At 54.7% G+C, this 17,760-nt stretch overlaps 2 protein-coding genes across 6 annotated transcripts in view; both read right to left on the reverse strand.

Annotated features, from left to right (window-relative positions):
• Window positions 1-844: 844 nt before the first annotated feature.
• On the reverse strand, window positions 845-7,148 carry NGB (neuroglobin). Its single transcript, XM_027066269.2, has 4 exons — window positions 6,316-7,148; window positions 4,835-4,946; window positions 3,452-3,571; window positions 845-2,039 (listed from the first exon to the last, which is right to left on the reverse strand). Exons 1-4 carry the CDS (start codon window positions 6,402-6,404, stop codon window positions 1,905-1,907), a joined length of 456 nt encoding a protein of 151 aa, XP_026922070.1. The 5' UTR covers window positions 6,405-7,148; the 3' UTR covers window positions 845-1,904.
• A 2,821-nt stretch (window positions 7,149-9,969) lies between these two features.
• The window catches only part of POMT2 (protein O-mannosyltransferase 2), a 43,559-nt gene continuing 35,768 nt past the window's right edge, over window positions 9,970-17,760 (reverse strand). For all 5 annotated transcript variants that reach the window (XM_053224782.1, XM_053224778.1, XM_053224780.1 and 2 more), the window contains 6 exons: window positions 15,357-15,428; window positions 14,984-15,047; window positions 14,796-14,897; window positions 13,585-13,725; window positions 13,319-13,433; window positions 9,970-12,469 (listed from right to left, as the gene is read on the reverse strand). In XM_053224782.1, coding sequence (XP_053080757.1) covers window positions 12,364-12,469; window positions 13,319-13,433; window positions 13,585-13,725; window positions 14,796-14,897; window positions 14,984-15,047; window positions 15,357-15,428 — 600 coding nt within the window. In that variant the 3' untranslated portion in view covers window positions 9,970-12,363. The remainder of the gene's footprint in view (window positions 12,470-13,318; window positions 13,434-13,584; window positions 13,726-14,795; window positions 14,898-14,983; window positions 15,048-15,356; window positions 15,429-17,760) is intronic.

Below are 17,760 nucleotides of genomic sequence, written 5' to 3' on the forward strand. Positions count from 1 at the left end.
CCTTAAAAAAGCCCACCCTGGGATTGGCACCTGCCCAACCAGGGAGGCTCTAGAAGTTTTCCTCAGGGACCCTATGAGTCTTTGGTGCCCTTTGCTGCTGTCCTGGTGCCTGGCCCATTCCTATCCCTGGCCTCACTTTGTCCCCTACGAGGTGGGCTCTCAGACCCCTGACCAGTGAACTGCTTCAGCCTCTGGATTAGTGTGGGTGCATGTTGTAACAAAACAACCCCAAATATATAATGGCACAAACACAATAGATGTTTGTGTCTCTTTCCTGTAAAATTCAAAATGGGCCCTTGCTCCACAGGATGGAGAAGTTCCTTGGCCCTACCAGGCACTTCCGATTAGTGGGTGCTCTCCTCCAAGCAGCGATTCGGGGACCCGGGCTCCTTCCATCTTGTGGCTCTGCCACAGTCAACACATGGCCCTCAAGGTCACTGTAAGATCTCCATCGGGCTGGCAGAGGGATGACAGAGCACTGAGGAACTTGCAGGAGTTTGGGAGGACCAGGTCTAGAAGTGGCGCACAGGTCCACACATTCCGTTGGTCAGAACTAGGTCACATGCCCCACCTGTTTGCAAAGGAGGCTGGGAAATGTAGTCTGGCTGTGTACCTAAGAGGAAGAGGAACCGAATTTGGTGCCCTGCTAGCCAGTTTCCATCACAGACCCCTAGGTCCATCTCTGCCATTGGCTTCTTGCCTTCCCCAAGCCTCTCCTTTCTTTTATATCCACTCTCTGGCCTTGGCACTCCTGACCCCATCCTCCCACCCTGCCCTAGATCCCCCACCTTACAGCTTCATCTGGCCACAAGCTGACACCCAAGAAAAGACCAGTCCCAGCAGGTCAGAGAGGCACACAGAACAGGTTTATTCCTCATGAGTTTATACAACCACAGCACAGAGCAAAAGGTAAAAGTGCAGACAGCTTGGGCAAGGGCAGAGGGCCTCCCCTGCTGCTTTCTCTTCTATCGCAGCCTAAGTACAGACACACACCAGCTATTAAACGTGGGGAGCTGTGCCCGGCAGTGGATTTGGGCAGCATCAGAGAGGCAGCGCGGGGCAGGTGAGACCCAGCCCTGCTGGGGCGGGGTGGTGAGGAACAGCCACCAGAACTCAGGCCTCTTTGGAGTGAAATGCCCCTCCTTCCGTGCCCTTCCCCAGCCCCACCCCGCCCTGGCTGGCTAGCTGGCTTCTACAGAGTGGTACCAAAGGAGCTCCCAGCAGCAGCACTGAAGGAGGGAATTGGAAACAGCAAAAGAAAAACTACTCTGTCACGTGACATCTAAGCAGGCCCCTGGGACCCCGCTGAGCCCATCACAGACCCAGGCCAGCTCTCCCTTCCCCAGCAGCTCTCTTGATCACCTGCCCCTACCACCTGTGATTTCACCATGAAGGCTAAAATGGTCCCTCTTGTTTACTTATGAAAGGCAGACACCCCTGGGAGAGAGAAGAATGGAAAGCAGGCAAAATGGGAAGGTGCCCGAAGCTCAGCCACCCACTCCCTGCTTGGCCCAGCTCACCTGAGAAGGATGGATGACCAGAGCCCATGCTCTCAAAGATCTCCACCTTCCCAGCCCCGTGCCACCTCTGTGACCCAAACATTGCTCCTCTCTTAGCAGAGGAGGGGATGCTAGAGGGGGAAAAAGGCAGGCAGGAAAAAGCTACTGGGGACACAAGGAAATCCAGAAGCCCCTTCTTGAAGGAAAAGCCACCCCTGTCTGCAGTCGGAGATGAGGAGGACTGAGACCCAGCCCTGCTCCATCACCTCTCCAGGGTGGTCAAGGGGACAAGGGCCTAGGTGCAAGGAGGCCTAAGGGGAACTGGGCTACGACAGACACAGAGCAACAGACAGACACAGACAGATGGGGGCCTCCAGGTGGGGGCTGCTGGCCAGGGGCTGCCTCTTACTCGCCATCCCAGCCTCGACTCATGGCCTGTACCACGGCCCCGTAGAGCTGGCTCCAGGCGGCCCGCATGGCTGGTGTGAACGCAGGGCCCAGGCACTTCTCCAGCATGTAGAGCAGGGACTCACCCACCGTCTGCAGAGGCAAGCGGCACCTTGTCATTCCTGAAGGCAGGAAGGCATCGTTCCATGCCACAGGTGAGAAAACTGAGGCCTGGACCTTTCTTTTCTCCTGCACAGGGTCCATGCTTCCCGAGCAAGATTCTGCCCCAATCCTTGGGTGCCACATCGGGTCCCCTTTTCCCTTAAATGTGAGGCCTTATAGTGAACCAAGCATTTCATTCCACTCAGCCTTGCAACCATCCCATGGTTGCCTGGGACCCCCAGCTCAGACCAAGCAAAGTCACTGCCCCCAGGACTCAGTTTCCTCCTCTGCACGGCAGCACTCATGGTATTAAGATCCCAGACTCTGCAACCAGACAGACCTGAATTCACTTCCTGATTCCACCATTTATGAGCTGTGTGGCTTCAAGCAAGTTTTACAACCTGAGCCTCAGTTGCTTCATCAGTAAAACAGGGAAAGTAAAAGTTCCTACTTACCAGATTGCTGGCATGATTAAATGAGACCATCTATAAAGAGCCCTTAGCACAGCATCTGTACACAGTGAGCCTTCAAGAATAATAATGGCTCTTGTTTGTTAGTAACCATAACAAAATATCGCTTACTTATTCCACAAATGTTTACAGAATATCCACTAAAGACCAGGCACCGCACCAGTGCTCTAGTTAGAGAGGCCAAGGTGAGCGTGGTCCCTTCCTCGGTGTGCTGGCCATCTGGCAAGATGACGGGACTACGGGGTAGGCTGTCACGTCCATGGCCCCCAGTGAACCACACTTCAAGGATTCACGCCCCTGAGTGGGGTCCCTCCACCTGGAGCCTGAGCTCATCGCATGCCTGGCTTTGGCCAATGGGCGTTACCAAGAGGGCTGCAAGCGGAGGCAGGAAGTGTCCTGGCACATCGGGGTTCTGCCCTCTTGGAACTCAGCTGCCGCTCTGCGAGGAAGCTCAGCTAGGCCACCGATAATGAGACACCACAGGATAACGAGACACCACAGGGAAAGAGGCCCCAAAGGATGACAGGCCAACTTGGATGCACCAGCCCCAGCCGTGCTCTTGGCTGAGTGCAGTACATGAGTGGCTCCAGCCCCACCATGCGGAGCAAAAGCACGGCCCCGCCGAACCCAGAAATCGTTTGCTTGGGATGGTTTTATACACAGTGATAGGAAACCGGACAGACTGGCGAATCCCAAAGGCTCCTTAAGTTTCCACGGTTCTAAGAGAAGCCACACCACGGAAGAAGAATTGGAGGCTCAGAGAGGTCAAGGCAGTGCCGGGGGTCACATGGCGGGGGAGACACAGATGCAGGCCCCCAGCCCTAGTCATCTCAGGGTATGGAATGGGGAGAGAGAACAGGTGGGCAGGAAGGACAGGGAGAGTGGTGTCCTCAGGTCAGGAGCTCCAGAGAGAGGGAGAGCCCCATTACCCACCGAGAAGGAGCTGAACTTCACACCCACGGCACGGTGCTTCTTGCCCAGACCAGCAAGGTACTCCTCCAGCGAGGACAGGTCCTCTACATTGGTCACCGCAGTGTCAATCACGAACATCACCTACCAAGGCAGAGGAGCAGTGAATCAGAGAGGTCAGAGCAGTGCCACCTGTTCACAACCACAATCCAGATGGGGGTTCCAAACAGAAGTAAGAGAGGTCACCAGGACCCTCAGTTTTCCAGGATCAGAAATGTAGGCAATCAGGGCACCTGGCTGGCTCAGATGGTAGAATGTGTGACTCTTGATCTTGGGGTTGTAAGTTTGAGCCCCATGTTGGGTGTATTGATTACTTAAAAATAAATAATAAAATGTTTTAAAAAGAAAGAAAAGGAAGAAATCAAAGGAGGAAGAAAGAAAGAAGGAAGAGAGGGAGGGAGGGAGGAAGGAGGGGAGGGAAGGAGGAAGGAAGGAAGGGAGGAAGGAAGGGAGGGAAGGAGGAAGGAAGGAAGGGAGGAAGGAAGGAAGGGAGGGAGGAAGGGAGGAAGGAAGGGAAGGAGGAAGGAAGGAAGGAAGGAAGGAAGGGAAGGAGGAAGGAAGGAAGGAAGGGAGGAAGGAAGGAAGGAAGGAAGGGAAGAAGGAGGGAAGGGAGGAAAGAAGGAAGGACGGGAGGGAGGGAAGGAGGAAGGAAGGAAGGAAGGAAGGAAGGAAGGGAGGGAAGGAGGAAGGAAGGAAAGGAGGAAGGAAGGAAGGAAGGAAGGGAGGAAGGAAGGAAGGAAGGAAGGAAGGAAGGAAGGAAGGGAAGGAGGAAGGAAGGAAGGAAGGAAAGAAGGGAGGAAGGAAGGAAGGAAGGAAGGAAGGAAGGAAGGAAGGAAGGGAGGGAGGGAGGAAGGAAGGGAGTGCAAGGCAATCTGAGTTTGCATGCAGGAAGTACTCAACAGTGGCCAAACTACTAATGTTATACTGTGAAGGCAGCTCCTCCCCTCTAAGGGTCTCAAAGCCCTAAACTTGGCAGCTGGATGGTGCTGTCCACCCTGGACAAAGAGAAACTGAGGCACTGTGAGAGTCACAAGCCTCTAAGGGGAACCCCAGCTTGGTTGTCATAGGCAGATGGTCCTAGTGGATCAGTGCCGACACCACCCTCAGGAGCCAGGGACAAGGCTGAGGGCAAGGGTGGGGCTGGGACCAGCTGGCTGAGCACAGGGTGCCCCAGACTCTGCCCGGCTCAGCACAGAAGGCAAGGAGCAGATGCCCCTGGCATGGGGGAGCAGCAGGAGGGGAATGAGACCAGGCCAGGGCAGGAGGAACTTTCCCTATCCCAAGTCTCTCATTCTCTCCCAGGAAGGCGTTCTGCTGCATCTCAGAGGCCGCTCTGCCTTGTCTCACCTTCCTGATGTGGTCCAGGAACTCAGGGGAGGACAGGCAGTCCTCTGGGCTGGAGAACTGGCGGCAGTTGTACTGGAAGAGGGGCAGCAGGTCAGGCTCCAGGTCAAACAGCCTGTGGGGGGAGGCCCCGGTGTCAGTCCCTACAGGCCCCCCCCCCAGCTCCGCGAGCCCTAGCTGCCCAGCAGTGGCGGCCGGCGGGGGGGAGGGGGGGGCGGTGCAGGGATTCAGCAGAAACCTAGAACACATCCACCAACCGGGCACTGACCCCTTTGCCATCTTTGCCAGTGCTCCTTTCCCTCCTCCTCCACCGGCTCTGAGGGGCATCCTCAGTGAGTCTCTAGGCCTCTCACAGGACCCAGCATTGAGAAGCCCCTCCATAAACAGTTCAGAGGGCTGGGACAGGGAGGGGTCTTCAAATAGGAAAGCCCTTCTCTCTGTCTCTGTCTGTCTTTTCTCTGTCTCTGTCTCTTCCACTCTTGGGTCAGAACGTCTGAGTCTCATCATGTCTGGGGGGGCTTGGGCCAGTGATGATAGCCATACTACTGAGAATTCCTTACACCTACTGGTCATCGAATACTTTATACGTAGTTAACTTCTGTATCCCTCACAATCCTAAGCAGTAGGTATAACTGTTATCCCAGGCTGACAGCACAGAGACTCTAAGTAACTTGCCTATGGTCACACAGCTTAGAAGCAGCAGAGCCACAGAGGGGTCCCCTTTTCCCTTTTTGTTGGTGTGGTGGGGGGGGGGGGGGGAGGTGGTGGTTTGCAAAAGCCTCCTCAGAAGTTCCGGGCTGGCTTTGGGAGCCAAGGCTCCTGAAAAACCATGGTGACAGAGCATTGGCTCTGGTGATGACAGAGGGGTTACCTAGAGACTCTTGAGGTAAGGTTGAAGACTGGCCTCCGTGCCCTTGGGTCTGGGCAACCCCTTCCCCCTCTCCCCAGGGGTGAGATGTGGGCGTGTATCGTCCCCTCCCTGGCTGTTCTCTCCTCCCGGCCTGGTCCTTTCCTCCAAAAGGTTTATCCTTCTGTTGGCGGCCTGAAGTGTGCACTCCTAGGGCCTGGCCAGTGCCTGCCCTCTGGGAGCCAGGCACACCCTCCCCTCACGGGCCCTCGGGGCACCCCTCAGGCACCACCCAAGGAAGGAACACTCAGGAACAGAGCCAGGGAGAGGGCGCAGCGCGGGGAGCAGAGCCCGCTGGCCAGAGTGTAAGGAGATCCGCAGGGGAGGACAGCCGCCCGCCCCCGGGGAGCCCGCCCCCCCCCCCCCTCACGGCTGCGCCCACCGCCCGGGGAAGCGCAGGAGGGGCTGCGCCACCCGTCGCTGCGCTCGCTCCTTTGGCGCACTTCTGGAAGCGCCCCGGCGCCGCCGAGGCAGAGGGCCAATCTTTCCTCCTCCGGCGCCGGTGCAGCCGCCGGGAGCCCGTTTCTGGCGAGGCACCCCGCCACCCGCACCCCCGGGGCGCTCAGGGAACCCTCACCTGGCGAACAGCACGGTGCCATGCTCCAGCGGGCTGCAGCTCACCGCCCGCCAGCTCTGCCGGATCAGCTCGGGCTCCGGGCGCTCCATGCTGGCCCGGGGACGCGGGGCGCGAGGCTGGGACCCTCGGGGCGCGGGCACCGTCACCGCACGTGCCGCGCCATCTCCGCGGCGACGCGGGCCACTCCGCACCCCCTACGGCCCCCCGCGCCTCAGCCGGGCGGGGTGTAGCCGCCGCTCCTTCCCCGCCCTAGGTGGAGGCGCCCCGCCGTGCCCGCCGGACTGGCGCTTCCGGGGACCCCGCTCCGGCCGCTGCGCCCTGCGCGCCCCGAGGCTCCGAGAGCGCCCCGCCCCGCGCCGCCCGCCTAGGGCGCTTTAAAGCAACCGCGGCCCCCGCCCTCCTCCGTCCGTCAAGGCGCTCATCTCTGGGCAACCGGCTGTGGCCAGGGAAGACCTGGTGGCCTGGGAAATGCCTGGGCTTCAGAGCTTAACAGAAAACGTCGAGCCTCTCTGGGCCTCAGGTTTTCATCTGGAAACTGGTGATGATTTCACCACTTGCTGGTTAGGGCACCCAGTGGAACTTGATCACCTTAGGAGGCTCTGCATGTGACACCTCTCCACAAGCTTCCCTCAAGCGCTACCCGGAGGCATTAGACTTAGTCCCCCTTGGCACAGGTTCTCCTTCCTTCCGCCCGGAAATCAGACCAGGGGAAGCCCAGCACCTGCCTGTGTGACCAGGCCCAGGCTGGAGAGGCTCTCTGCCCTAGCTCTGGGTCTGAGGCATCCGCTCTCCCCATCCCTGCACATTGGGGGCCACCAGGGCTCTCAGCCTTAGGGACAGGGCCGAGACTGCAGCCATTTCCAGGCAGGGCTGGGTGTTCTTGAGACATCATCTTTAGCAATCTGTGAGCTCCAGTTCTAACCCCAGCTCTGCTGGCCAGGGCCAGGTCTGGGGTGCAGCGGGAGTGACCACTGCAATACCTGGACATTGAGGGAGTTAAGTGCCAACATGCTATTCCACGACTTTCAATAGACTTTCAAAAAACTTAAACGGAAGTACTACTTCATCCTCTAACTTGAAGTTCAGGTAGTGCGATCTCTTGCTTGCCATTCAGGGTGTGAAGCTGACCCCTTGCCAGGCCTGAGCCTCTCTCTTTCAAGCACCAAAGTTCCCCTGGTCCCACCCCAGTGTGAGTGGCCCGGGCTTTGCAGGACAAAACCCTCATTTATCTTTCATCATTTCCAGTCTCAGAGCCCAGCTCCTCCCAGCCTGACTGCCTACTTCTCTTTCAGTGTCCTCAGCATACGGTAAGGGGGTTGAGTAGTGAGGTCTCTAGGGGCCTTTTGGCCCACCTCCTTTCGTTCCATGGACACAAGGCGGTGCTCAGGGCCAGTGATCACGAATAGCCTGAGGCTCCATGCCCAGGAGTTTGTGGGGGTGCGTCCCATTCCTCTCTTCCCCACCTCCCCACACATCTCTGGGGTCTCTGGGCTGAGCAGGAGAGCCAGGCTAGAAGGCCTAGCTTGTGTCCTAAAGAGTCTGAGATCAGGGACTAGATTTCTCATTCAGTATCCCATGACCCTACAGCCAGGTCAGCAGGTCAGGGGGGAGAAGGCCATATTATGTCTCTGGTGAGCTTCACCTTTCAGTGCCCAGATGTTCTGTGCTCTGTGCAGGCCACCTGGCTTATCTAAGGTTTCCCACTCTACCCAGTCTGCATTTCCTGGCAACAGTCTCTACTTGAGAACTTCTTGCTTCCTTTCTCCTTTGGGAGAAAGTGTCTGGGTCTAATAAGTTAGTTCATGGCAGTTAATGGTTTTAGCTGGTAAGTGGTAGAGTCAGCACTCACTCTGCCTAGAATTCTAGAGCCAGGAGAAGGGTTGCTAAGTGCACTGTAATTCCTGCTTCCCTGGAAGAAAAGGCTGGAGAAACTAGCTGGGCCTCTGCAGGGCCAGCGGGAGAGAGGGGAGAGGAGGTTCCAGGAGACAGAAGGTCTGAGTCTGTATCAGAAGTTCCCAGGATCTCCCCTCTTTGCCTGGCATCTGCCATGACTCAGGCAGGAGGTGCTAACAGAGGAGAGCTGAGTGCTGTCCTAGAGCCAGTGCTGTCACTGAGTGGACTGTCAACAGTAGACAGTGACAGAGCTGGCATTCATGGAGCACTCCTGTCCCAACTCTGTGCAAGGCTCTTTGCGTCATTTACTCCTTGTCTTCACACTGTCTCTGCCAAGAAGGTACCATTTGTTTCAATCTGGTTATACCGTTGAGGAAACAGAAGCCCAGGGGTTCGGTAACTAGCCCAAGATCACATGGCTGTAAGCGGTGGGGCCAGGAGTTGCCCTCAAGTCTGACTCCAGCCTGTTCTCTGGACCTCTGTGCTCCTCTGCCCCTTCACTTTAATGGACCATGACCAAGAGCTCTATCCGTAGTTCAGACCAAACCAAGGTCACTGGGTTTGGGTCAGTGGTTCCTGACTGGTATACTGGTACTGGTATACTGGAGCTGGCTCTTAGATCGCCTCGGAGAGCCGATGGTGTGCACTGATCTTTCCAGATTCTCATCTAGTGACATCAGGTTGCTAGCCTGAAATGGGCCATGGTGAGAATATGTACACCATGGAAATTGGCAAGTGCTACCCACCAGGCCTTTTTTCCCCTCCCAGAAAACCACTGGTCTGGGTGCACCAGGAAACACTGGGCCCCGGGTGCACTGTGGATGTGTTAAGCAGAATGCACAAAGGAACGTGCTAAACGTGGACACCTCTGAGCTGAGTCCAGGCCTTCTCCCCGGGGACCCAGGGTTGTCTGTTGTTCTGGGAAGGTGCTTCTATCCCAGGACCAAGCCGGAGAAACAGAAAAAGCCCAACTTGGTGTCCAGTCCTGGCCCTGATATTGACTAATCACAAGAGTTGAGGCAAATAATTTAATCTCTCATGGGTAGAATGGAGACAAAAGCAGCACTGACTTCACTGTGCCTTTATGAGGATGAAGTGTCACTGATGTGTTGGTGCTTAGTAAACTAAGCTGTGCCGGTCAAGTGTGTTTGGTGCCTTCCTAACTTGCCTGGACTTGGTGTCTTCCCTCCCCTGAAGCTCTGCACGTCCCCCTCCCTGCCTCCTCCAGCCCCTCTTGTCTCAGGGGGGAGGGGGAGTCAGGCCGCCTGCACCTCACAGGGCAGTGCCACTCCTCTCCTCTTCCACCCACTGCCCCACACACACCAGCGCTCACCTCTTGGGACGCTTGCCATCACTCCCGATGACAGAAGACCCCTGCGAGACGGGGCCTCTGGTGAGCACAATGGCAGCTGCTACAGTGCTGGGCTGTGTGGCTGTCTCAGACATGAACACTCTTACTCTCCACTCTCCTTGCCCTACTGTGTGGCAGGTTACCAGAGAAACAGTCCAGCTTCCGACTTATTTTGGGAGAAGTTTAAATAAAAGAACAGCCCTCATTACTCAAGTAACCTTGTAAGTGGGAGGGCCCCAATGTCCCTCGGGGTGACGGGGCTCACCTGCCCAGCCAGGGCCTTTGCTGCAATTAGAATGGCCTCAGACACCAGGACACGGTGGAACGGTTCTTGCCCCCAAAACATTCTTCTCTTTCTGGGAGCCCGAGGGAAAGTCAGGTTCAATTAAGTACAACAAGAACACCATGGCTTTCAAAACAAGGGCTATTTATTACAAAAGTAAATGGCCTCTGATTATCTGTGGAAACCTTTTTTTAATATAAAATCGTGGCTCAAGAAGCTGGCTGGAGGTTGTGCTCACAAACATCTTCTTCCTCCACCAGCAAGTTTGTGGGGCAGATCACATTTCCGCCGATTCCTGGGCACTGGAGCTCATACTCAGGGCACCACCCCGACAGCCCCTCTCCCCAGCATCTGCCAACAACAGAACCTGAACACTTGCAGCTGCGTCCACCCGCACAGCCTCGTCCCCAGAGAAAGGTCTGTTCATCTGGGCTAAGAGGAAGCGGGGGGAGTGAGCAAGCAATCCTCTCATCCTTGGAACATAGCAGAAAAGATGGAGGAATGCTTCATTCCCAGTGTGGCCAAATGAGGAGGGAGCCACGGGGAGGAAGGTGGCTGAGCTTTCTCATTCCCCACCCTCCCCCAGAGTGGCTGCCCCTCTGGCTCCTTCAGGGTTCCTCCCTTCCAACAAGTTCCTATTAGGAAAGAAGAAGATGCAAGGGAACAACGGCCACCTCCCAGTTGTCATCAGGCCAGTGCTCTTAGCTGAGAGGCAAGCGCAGATTCCTGCACTCGCCCTGGGTGGGCAGGAGAGCCCACCCAAATGGCTGTCCCCACCCAGCTCAGAAGAAACCAACTCTCTGCCTTTGGGGAGGAGAGACAGCGGTGCAGTGGAAAGCGCAAGCAGAGGTTCTCCATCCCTGTTCTTTCCTTCCAGAAATGCAATTAAGCACACAGCCCAGACTCAGCACACAGGCAGCACTTCCTGCCAGGGGAAGTCAAAAGGGCTGCAGCCCTGGGAGAGGGAGGTCATCACACCCCAGATCTAATTAACAAACCTGCCTTGCTTTTGACATTGCTGCATTTCCTCTATTAACATTAATGATGGCTGGTCCGAACGGCTAAGGATGGCCAGAAGCTTCCCTCCCCACCTCCCAGTAGGTAGCACAGTCTGTCCCTGGGACCAATTTCCAGTCTCCGTGGCAACCGCCTCCCAGAGATGCTCTAAAGAGCTCTGACCCTGTCAGAATTGGTGGGGGCTACAGAGGAGGGAAGATGAAGTGTGGCAGAGCCTCATCATTAAACCTGGAAGCATCACAGCCCTCCGAGACAAAATACTCTGTCATGTACTGGCAGGAGGGAGGCAGGCTGAGGAGCTGGCCTTGGGCTGGTTCGGTTCTCACCCAAGGGTTTCCTTAATCTCTTCTATTTGGGGAAGAAGTGAAAGGAACAGCTAGCTCTGAGCTTCTTCCTTGGGCTTTAAAGTGGCAGAGAGTAGAAGCTTTGCTGCATTTCTAGGTGCTCTGGGTCCTTGGGAAAAGAGATTAGTGAAACAGTGACACAGAGAAAGGGGAATGAAATGGAAATGGGGTGTCAGCAGGGGAAGACTAGAGAAGTAAAAGGAACACCTCATGAGTGAGAGGGACATCAATCCGGACGGGCCACACGGCCTACTGGGACCCCAGCCCGGCACCACAGATCCCTGCCCTGCTGCCCATCACCCTCGGCTGCTAAGAAAGGGGCCCCAAAGGCTCTCCCAGCCATCAGGAGAGTGCATCTGCCCCACTGGCGCAGCCAGGCTGGATGCAGAGGGAAAAGGACAGTAGCAAGAAACACCTCTGGCAAGCAGGCCCTGCGAACAGAGCAGCCCAGGATAGGGTGCCATTCCTCCCACAAGACATCACGTAATACTCTGAGAGTGAGGAAGCCAGGGCTGGTGAGCTCTCAGCTGCCTTGCTCTGGAGACTTCCCAGCAGCTGCCACCCGGGAAGCAGCTGGGAGGCCGGCCCTCCAGCCCAGAGGTGCTCCGCTCTGTTTGTTGGGAGGAGAGCGGCGCAGCGTGGACAGTCCCATCTGCTCTGGCCTTGGTGATATCCCAGAGTGGGGTCGGTGAGCTCAGCCTTCTTGGAGGTCAGAGAATTTATGATGGTCTTACTTTCAAACCAAATCCAGTGTGAAGGAAAATACCAGAAAACACTACTGTAGCCCTGGACTATTTCTTGAGTTTATGACACTCAGCTGTCCACAGTCACAGTCTATATTCCACAGGTATATGGGCACATGTACCCTCACACCCCCACACACATCCCTCATGTCGCACACTTGGGGAAACAGACCAGAGAGGTGGCGTCCTCTATTGCTGGGCCATTCCCAGTGGTGGGACCTCTGCAGAGACAGCGCGGCTCTCCCTTGTGTTGGGTTAAGTTCCCGGTGTGCCCCCAGAGCTCGGTCCTGGAAGGCAGCAGAATTCCTCAGGCTCCTCGGGCAGCTTCGCCCGCAGCTGGGAGGGTCCAAGGGCTGGCTGCACAGCTGGCTATGCCCAGAAAGTTCCTGGACTCAGGCTGAAGTCCTTGCAGTAGCCTCAAAAGTCCCATGATTCAAGCCACCTTAGTCCTGCCATGGGACTTCGGGGATCCTGGGCTAGGGGACCAACCATCCCGTAAGCCAGAGGGTGGAAGAGGTAGAAGCTGTGAGAGAGAATCCAGAGGGGGGCGGGTGGCATCCAGTGCCTTGGCATCGGCAAGCGGAACCCACAGACCCTTGAAATTCAGCCACCCCCCTACCCCCTCACCCCCCCCCCCCCACTAGAGTTCATTAGGTCTTCTCCACCTACAAGATCTGCTTGTTCTTGTCACCACAGTCTGTCTGGGTTCGCTGTTTGGGCATACTGTTGTCTGAGAGCTTAGCAGATGCTGACTTAATGACAATGAAGGAAAGGGCTCCTCCCAAGAGGCCCCAGGGAGAGACCAGCCCAGGGGTCTGGTCATGGCTGTTTGGCTCAGAGTATATTTTATAATGTGCATGTGCTCTCAGGTCACAGACCCACCATTTGCAGTTCATGCTTTAATGCTGCCTCCCTGGCAGCACTAAAGGCCAGTGACTCCCAATAGGGGATCTGTGAGACTGGCATGAAGGTGGGGAGAGGAGGGGAGGCTTGCCAAACACCCTCCTTCCAGTTATTCTGAGCCACAGCCCACACCACTCTTCCCACCCTCTCCCTCACCCTGCCTCCTCCAGAGCTGTCTGGTAGGGAGCCATGGTCATATAAAACCTGGAACCTACTGGTAAAAGGAAACAACGCAGAGTTAGCCCCTGTTCCTCCTATCTGGCTGCACATTAGGGTCACTTGGGGAGCTCTGAAAAATGGAATCAGAGTCTCTGGGGGTGGGGCTCAGTTACCGGAGTGCTTTAAAAGCAGAGTTTAAAAGCAGAGTGCTTTAGAATCTCAGGGGATTCTAAAATGCATCCAGGGCAGAGGCATCAGACTTGTGGGTGGAGAGTGGGGGACAGCTATGCAAGGAGTGGGGAATACTCACCTGTAGGCAGTTCCCAGGAGCAGGCTCAGGTTTCCCACCACATACAGGCCCCTGGCCAGGGAAGAGGAGGCCAGGCTCCAGGCCCAGAGCCGCAGGAGAGTGTCCCACAGAATACCTAAGGGAAAGAAGAGACCTAACACCAGTCTGTCAGAGGATGACTTCTGGGATGCAGCACGAAGGAGCCACTCCAGGTCAGGAATCAGGGAGACCCCCCTCAGCATTGTTCCTCTGCCCCTCTCCCCCAGGTCCAGGTAGGCAGTGCTGACCTGTCAACATGCTGGAGAAGAGCATGGCTGGGAAGTAGTGGTGGAAGTAGAGAATCCGGCCCATCAGGAAGAACGGGAAGTAATGGAGAATCCAGCCAAGCAGGAGCTGACCGCCTCCTTGCAGCAGGACCTGGGACAACCCTGGGCCCCAAGCAGCACAGCCCAGGTTACAGCCAGGGAGAGGGCAGAGACCCGGGGTCCTTGTCCAGCTCTGCCCCTTTCCTGCTGTGTGACTGGACCGGGCTGCCTTTCCTCATCTGGAGAATGCTGAGCAAGCCTAGGCAGCTGGAAGAGAGGAGCAGCTGGCCCTCGAGAGCCTTGCACATTACCCACTCAGGGAGGCTGGCACCCATGCAGGTGCACCAAACACCAGCAGGAGGCAGCCTAGCCTCTAAAGAAACCAAGATGCTCACATCCCACAGGTAGCTGCCCCCATCCCACCTCCGTCTCCCACACCTTTGCTGCCACACAGATCTTTGCAGCGGCCGGCAGGAGGGAGGTGAAGTTGGAGATGAGGATGGAGGGGGACAGAGGGGGCCTAGGACTGTGGCTGTTCACAGAGGGAGCAGCACAGGGTAAAAAGAGCCTGCGGGAATGTTTCAGGGGCTGCAGTCCGTGCCCTAGGGGCTCCTCCCTACCCCACTAGAAGATGGGCCATGGAACAGGGAGGAGGCAGAGGAGAAGAGGTGGGTAGCTCTCTACAGAGTGTAAAGGTTAAAAGCGAAGGCTCTGGAGACACCTGGGTGGCTCAGTCAGTTGAGCATTGAACTCTTGATTTCGGCTCAGGTCATGATCCCAGGGTTGTGGGATCAAGCCCCCATGTGTTGGGCTCCATGCTGAGCATGGGAGCCTGCTTAAGATTCTCTCTCTTCTTCTGCTCCTCTCCTCTGCTCTCATGCTCGTGCTCGCGCTCTCTCTCTCTCAAAGAAAAAAAGTGAAGGCTCTGAAGTCAGACTGCTTGGGTTTGAATCTCAGCTCTACACTTACCAGTGTATGTTCTGGGACAAGTCTCTTCTCTTTGTGCCTTTGCTTCCTAATCCATAAAATGGGGGTAAGAATGTTCTACTCTACAGGGCTGTTGGGAGGATAGGCATTCGGTGACTGAGCTTTAAAGAAGGGAGAGAGTGGGGGCTGAAGGCAGAATGGCCCAGCAGAAGGATAGGCCCCAGCCAGCTGCTAGGTCAGGGGAGGGAAAGCCCAAGGGACCCAACCTTCAACCTCCGCAGGCAGGTGTGCCCCTCTCTGCACAGCTACAGCAATGATGCTCCCCAAGAGGAGGTAGAGGGCAATGCTCAACAGATTCAGCCACCAAACTACCTGCATGGAAAGGAGAATGGGCAGGTGAGAGGAAAGCCGCAGTCCCCAGGCTGAAGGTCTACACAGGGAGAGGGCTGGGTACTCACCGGGTTGCCAAGCAGATACACACGGAAATCTGTGTCATTGATCCCTGAGAAGCGCAGGCCCTGTGGGGCAGAGGACACCCTGCTGATCCAGGGCCCAGTGCATCCAGGCCACACGTGCTCCGGTGGGGGGAAGACCAGTTACCTTTCACAGATAGGGAGCCTGGGCAGGAGGCTCAGAAAGTGCCAATTCTACATGAGCTCTCGGGGAAGGTGGGTCAGATTCAGGACAAAAAACAGAGCCCTGTCGGCCAGCCACCTCATGCCAGGTAAGGCCTTGCCTAGTTACCCTAGCTCACCCCACCCAACCAAGTCTCAGTGACCTCTTTTTTGGCTCCATTTCCTGTGATAAACTCTAGCCTTGAGCCCTACCTGATAGTTGACAGGCCAGTGCCAGGGTTTGGACGTGAACTCATTGTCCTTGGGTTTGAGACCATTGTTCCCCTGCAGGAAAATGGCAAAAAGAAGCTAGTCAAGGCAGAGATCTAGAGAGCTGACAGAAGTGTGAGCAATGGGCATCTCTGACATATGGCCAAGTGTCCAAAGGAAACCTCCCCCTACCGTCCCCCTCCCTGCAGGGAAGTCAGGTGCTCATTTTCAGTCACTGTTCACCTGCTTACAACTGCCTTACTTCTCCCAACACACAAGCCTCCATTTCCACCAGAGACAGTCCATTCAGACCCACTATGCTTGAGAGAAAAGAGAATGAAAGACTTGTTTCCTGTGAGCACAAAACATACACCCATCTTTCAGACCAAGGAGAAGGTGTGAAGAGAGCTAGTGGGGATACAAAATCAAGCCGACTTACTTGTTCCCTCAGGAACCCAATTTCAAACACAAAACCAGAAATCTGATGAGTTCCCAGACTTGGAAAAAGTTACTTTAACCTAGTGTTTCTCAACTTTTTTTTTTTTCATTATTGCCCCTCCTGGAACTTTTCAGACATTTTTTTCCTAAATGCCTCCAATGACATTTTAATACCACAGCAATATTGTAAATATGTTTATATACTGGATGACTACCTATGCTTCATACATGAAAAAGTTAATGGTTTTCTGCCCTCCAAGAACACATTTTACCCTCTGGGTGATATTACGCATTGAGAATACATACTTTAGCCTGAAGGAACAAGATTCAGCCCCTTTAATCCAGTGGCTAAGACTGTCCTCTACATGGCAAAATCAGGGCTTTTCAAAGGCAAGAAGGAAAGGATCAGGACCCTGGATACTAAGCACAGGTCTGGTTTCAGCCTCATTATCAGAACAAATTGAGAAGGCACGTCCTGAGAACAGTTGTAAGATGCTGTGAGTTAGGTCAGGGTTTCTCCATTGAAGGGCCTCAGAATGAAGAATGAATCTGGACCCCAAAGGAGCTGTGGAGAGAAATGAATTCCTTCAAACCAGTGCAGTTCAGTCCCAGGCTCAAGGACTCCAGCCAGAGCTATAACAAACCAGGGGCATCCTATTTACTACATTAATGTCAGAAATCCAGTTCCTTTACTAAACCAAGAAATGGAAGGAAGGAAAAGTCTGTAACCATTACAGGCATAACAGGCATATACATTTGTACACTGTTCTCTATGCTTAACACCTTGAGTGGGCTCGTTCCAGCTGACCTCACCAGACGAGGCAACCTTCTCTGCACAGGACTCAGGCCCTCCACTCAGCTGGCAGAAAAGCCCTCTCCCGTGCAGTTTCCATCATCTGGACTATTTTGATCTCTTTCCCCATCTTGATGCTGCATTGGTTGAGTAAGAAAGCTCCCTTATGCCCTTTTATTCTTTGGCTCTACCTCTTAGATAATGAAAGAAGAAACAAGACTATTTAGACTTAGTCTTAAAATTCTACCCAGACAAGGACACCTGGGTGGCTCAGTTGGCTGGGAGACTGACTCTTGATTCCGGCTCAGGTCATGATCTCACGATTCATGATATCAAGTCCCATGTCAGGTTCTGCGCTGACAGTGCAGAGCCTGCTTGAGATTCTCTGTCTCCCTCGCTCTCTGCCCCTCCCCCGCTCGTGCGCACGCACACACACATGTGCTCTCTCTCTCTCAAAATAAGTTAACAAAACTTTAAAAATAAAAAAATTCTACCCAGACCTAGAATGATATTTTGACTGACAGGCACATATTCAAAGGAGCTATGTCATCAGGCCACAGTGACAGCTACAAGCAGAGAGTCAGAGAAGAAGTGACCCAGAGATCACTTGATGTGAAGTCATCACCTCGCAATGTGCAAAAATGACAAAATCTGAATTTTTTAATTTAATCTGGTGGAAGAAGTCAACTATATTTACTGAGTACCGCCTATAAAATCACTTCAGGGAAGTCCGCTTGACAACGGCTCAGCAGGGGAAAAATAACAATCACTAGACCTCTCTGCTGCCCTGTGGGTGGAGTGATAATCACAAACCTGACTTGGGATACAGTGACTCTTAAACACCATTCCTGCAGAACACTGGTTTCCATAAGCCAAAGGAAAGGGGTCTCTTCTACACATCCACACTGCAGCAAGGTTTCTCTAACACACGGGGAGAAGTTAAGATAATGGGTAGAACTTTCTCAACTTAAAGCTCTCTTCTCTCAATTGTTCTTACGCCTTTGAGCTACGACTGTTGTCAGATACCAATGATGGAAAGTACAAACAAAGAATCTTATAAAACCTGCAAAAGACTCAATCAGGCCCCCTAAATAGATCCGAAGTCTAGGAACTTGAGGGGGCTCATGGTAGGGATTTTATGCTGCAGCTAAACAACATGCTCAGGTTAGCTATTCA

The sequence above is a fragment of the Acinonyx jubatus genome, chromosome B3, assembly GCF_027475565.1.
Source record: "Acinonyx jubatus isolate Ajub_Pintada_27869175 chromosome B3, VMU_Ajub_asm_v1.0, whole genome shotgun sequence".
Lineage (NCBI taxonomy): Eukaryota > Metazoa > Chordata > Mammalia > Carnivora > Felidae > Acinonyx > Acinonyx jubatus.

Excerpts from the sequence above, each read along its gene's own strand:
- NGB (XM_027066269.2), bottom strand. The coding sequence starts at position 6,404 with ATGGAGCGCCCGGAGCCCGAGCTGATCCGGCAGAGCTGGCGGGCGGTG. Across the intron at positions 4,947-6,315 it reads GGCACCGTGCTGTTCGCCAG|GCTGTTTGACCTGGAGCCTG; the intron begins GTGAGGGTTCCC and ends CTCCCCCCACAG. Across the intron at positions 3,572-4,834 it reads TCCTGGACCACATCAGGAAG|GTGATGTTCGTGATTGACAC; the intron begins GTGAGACAAGGC and ends CTGCCTTGGTAG.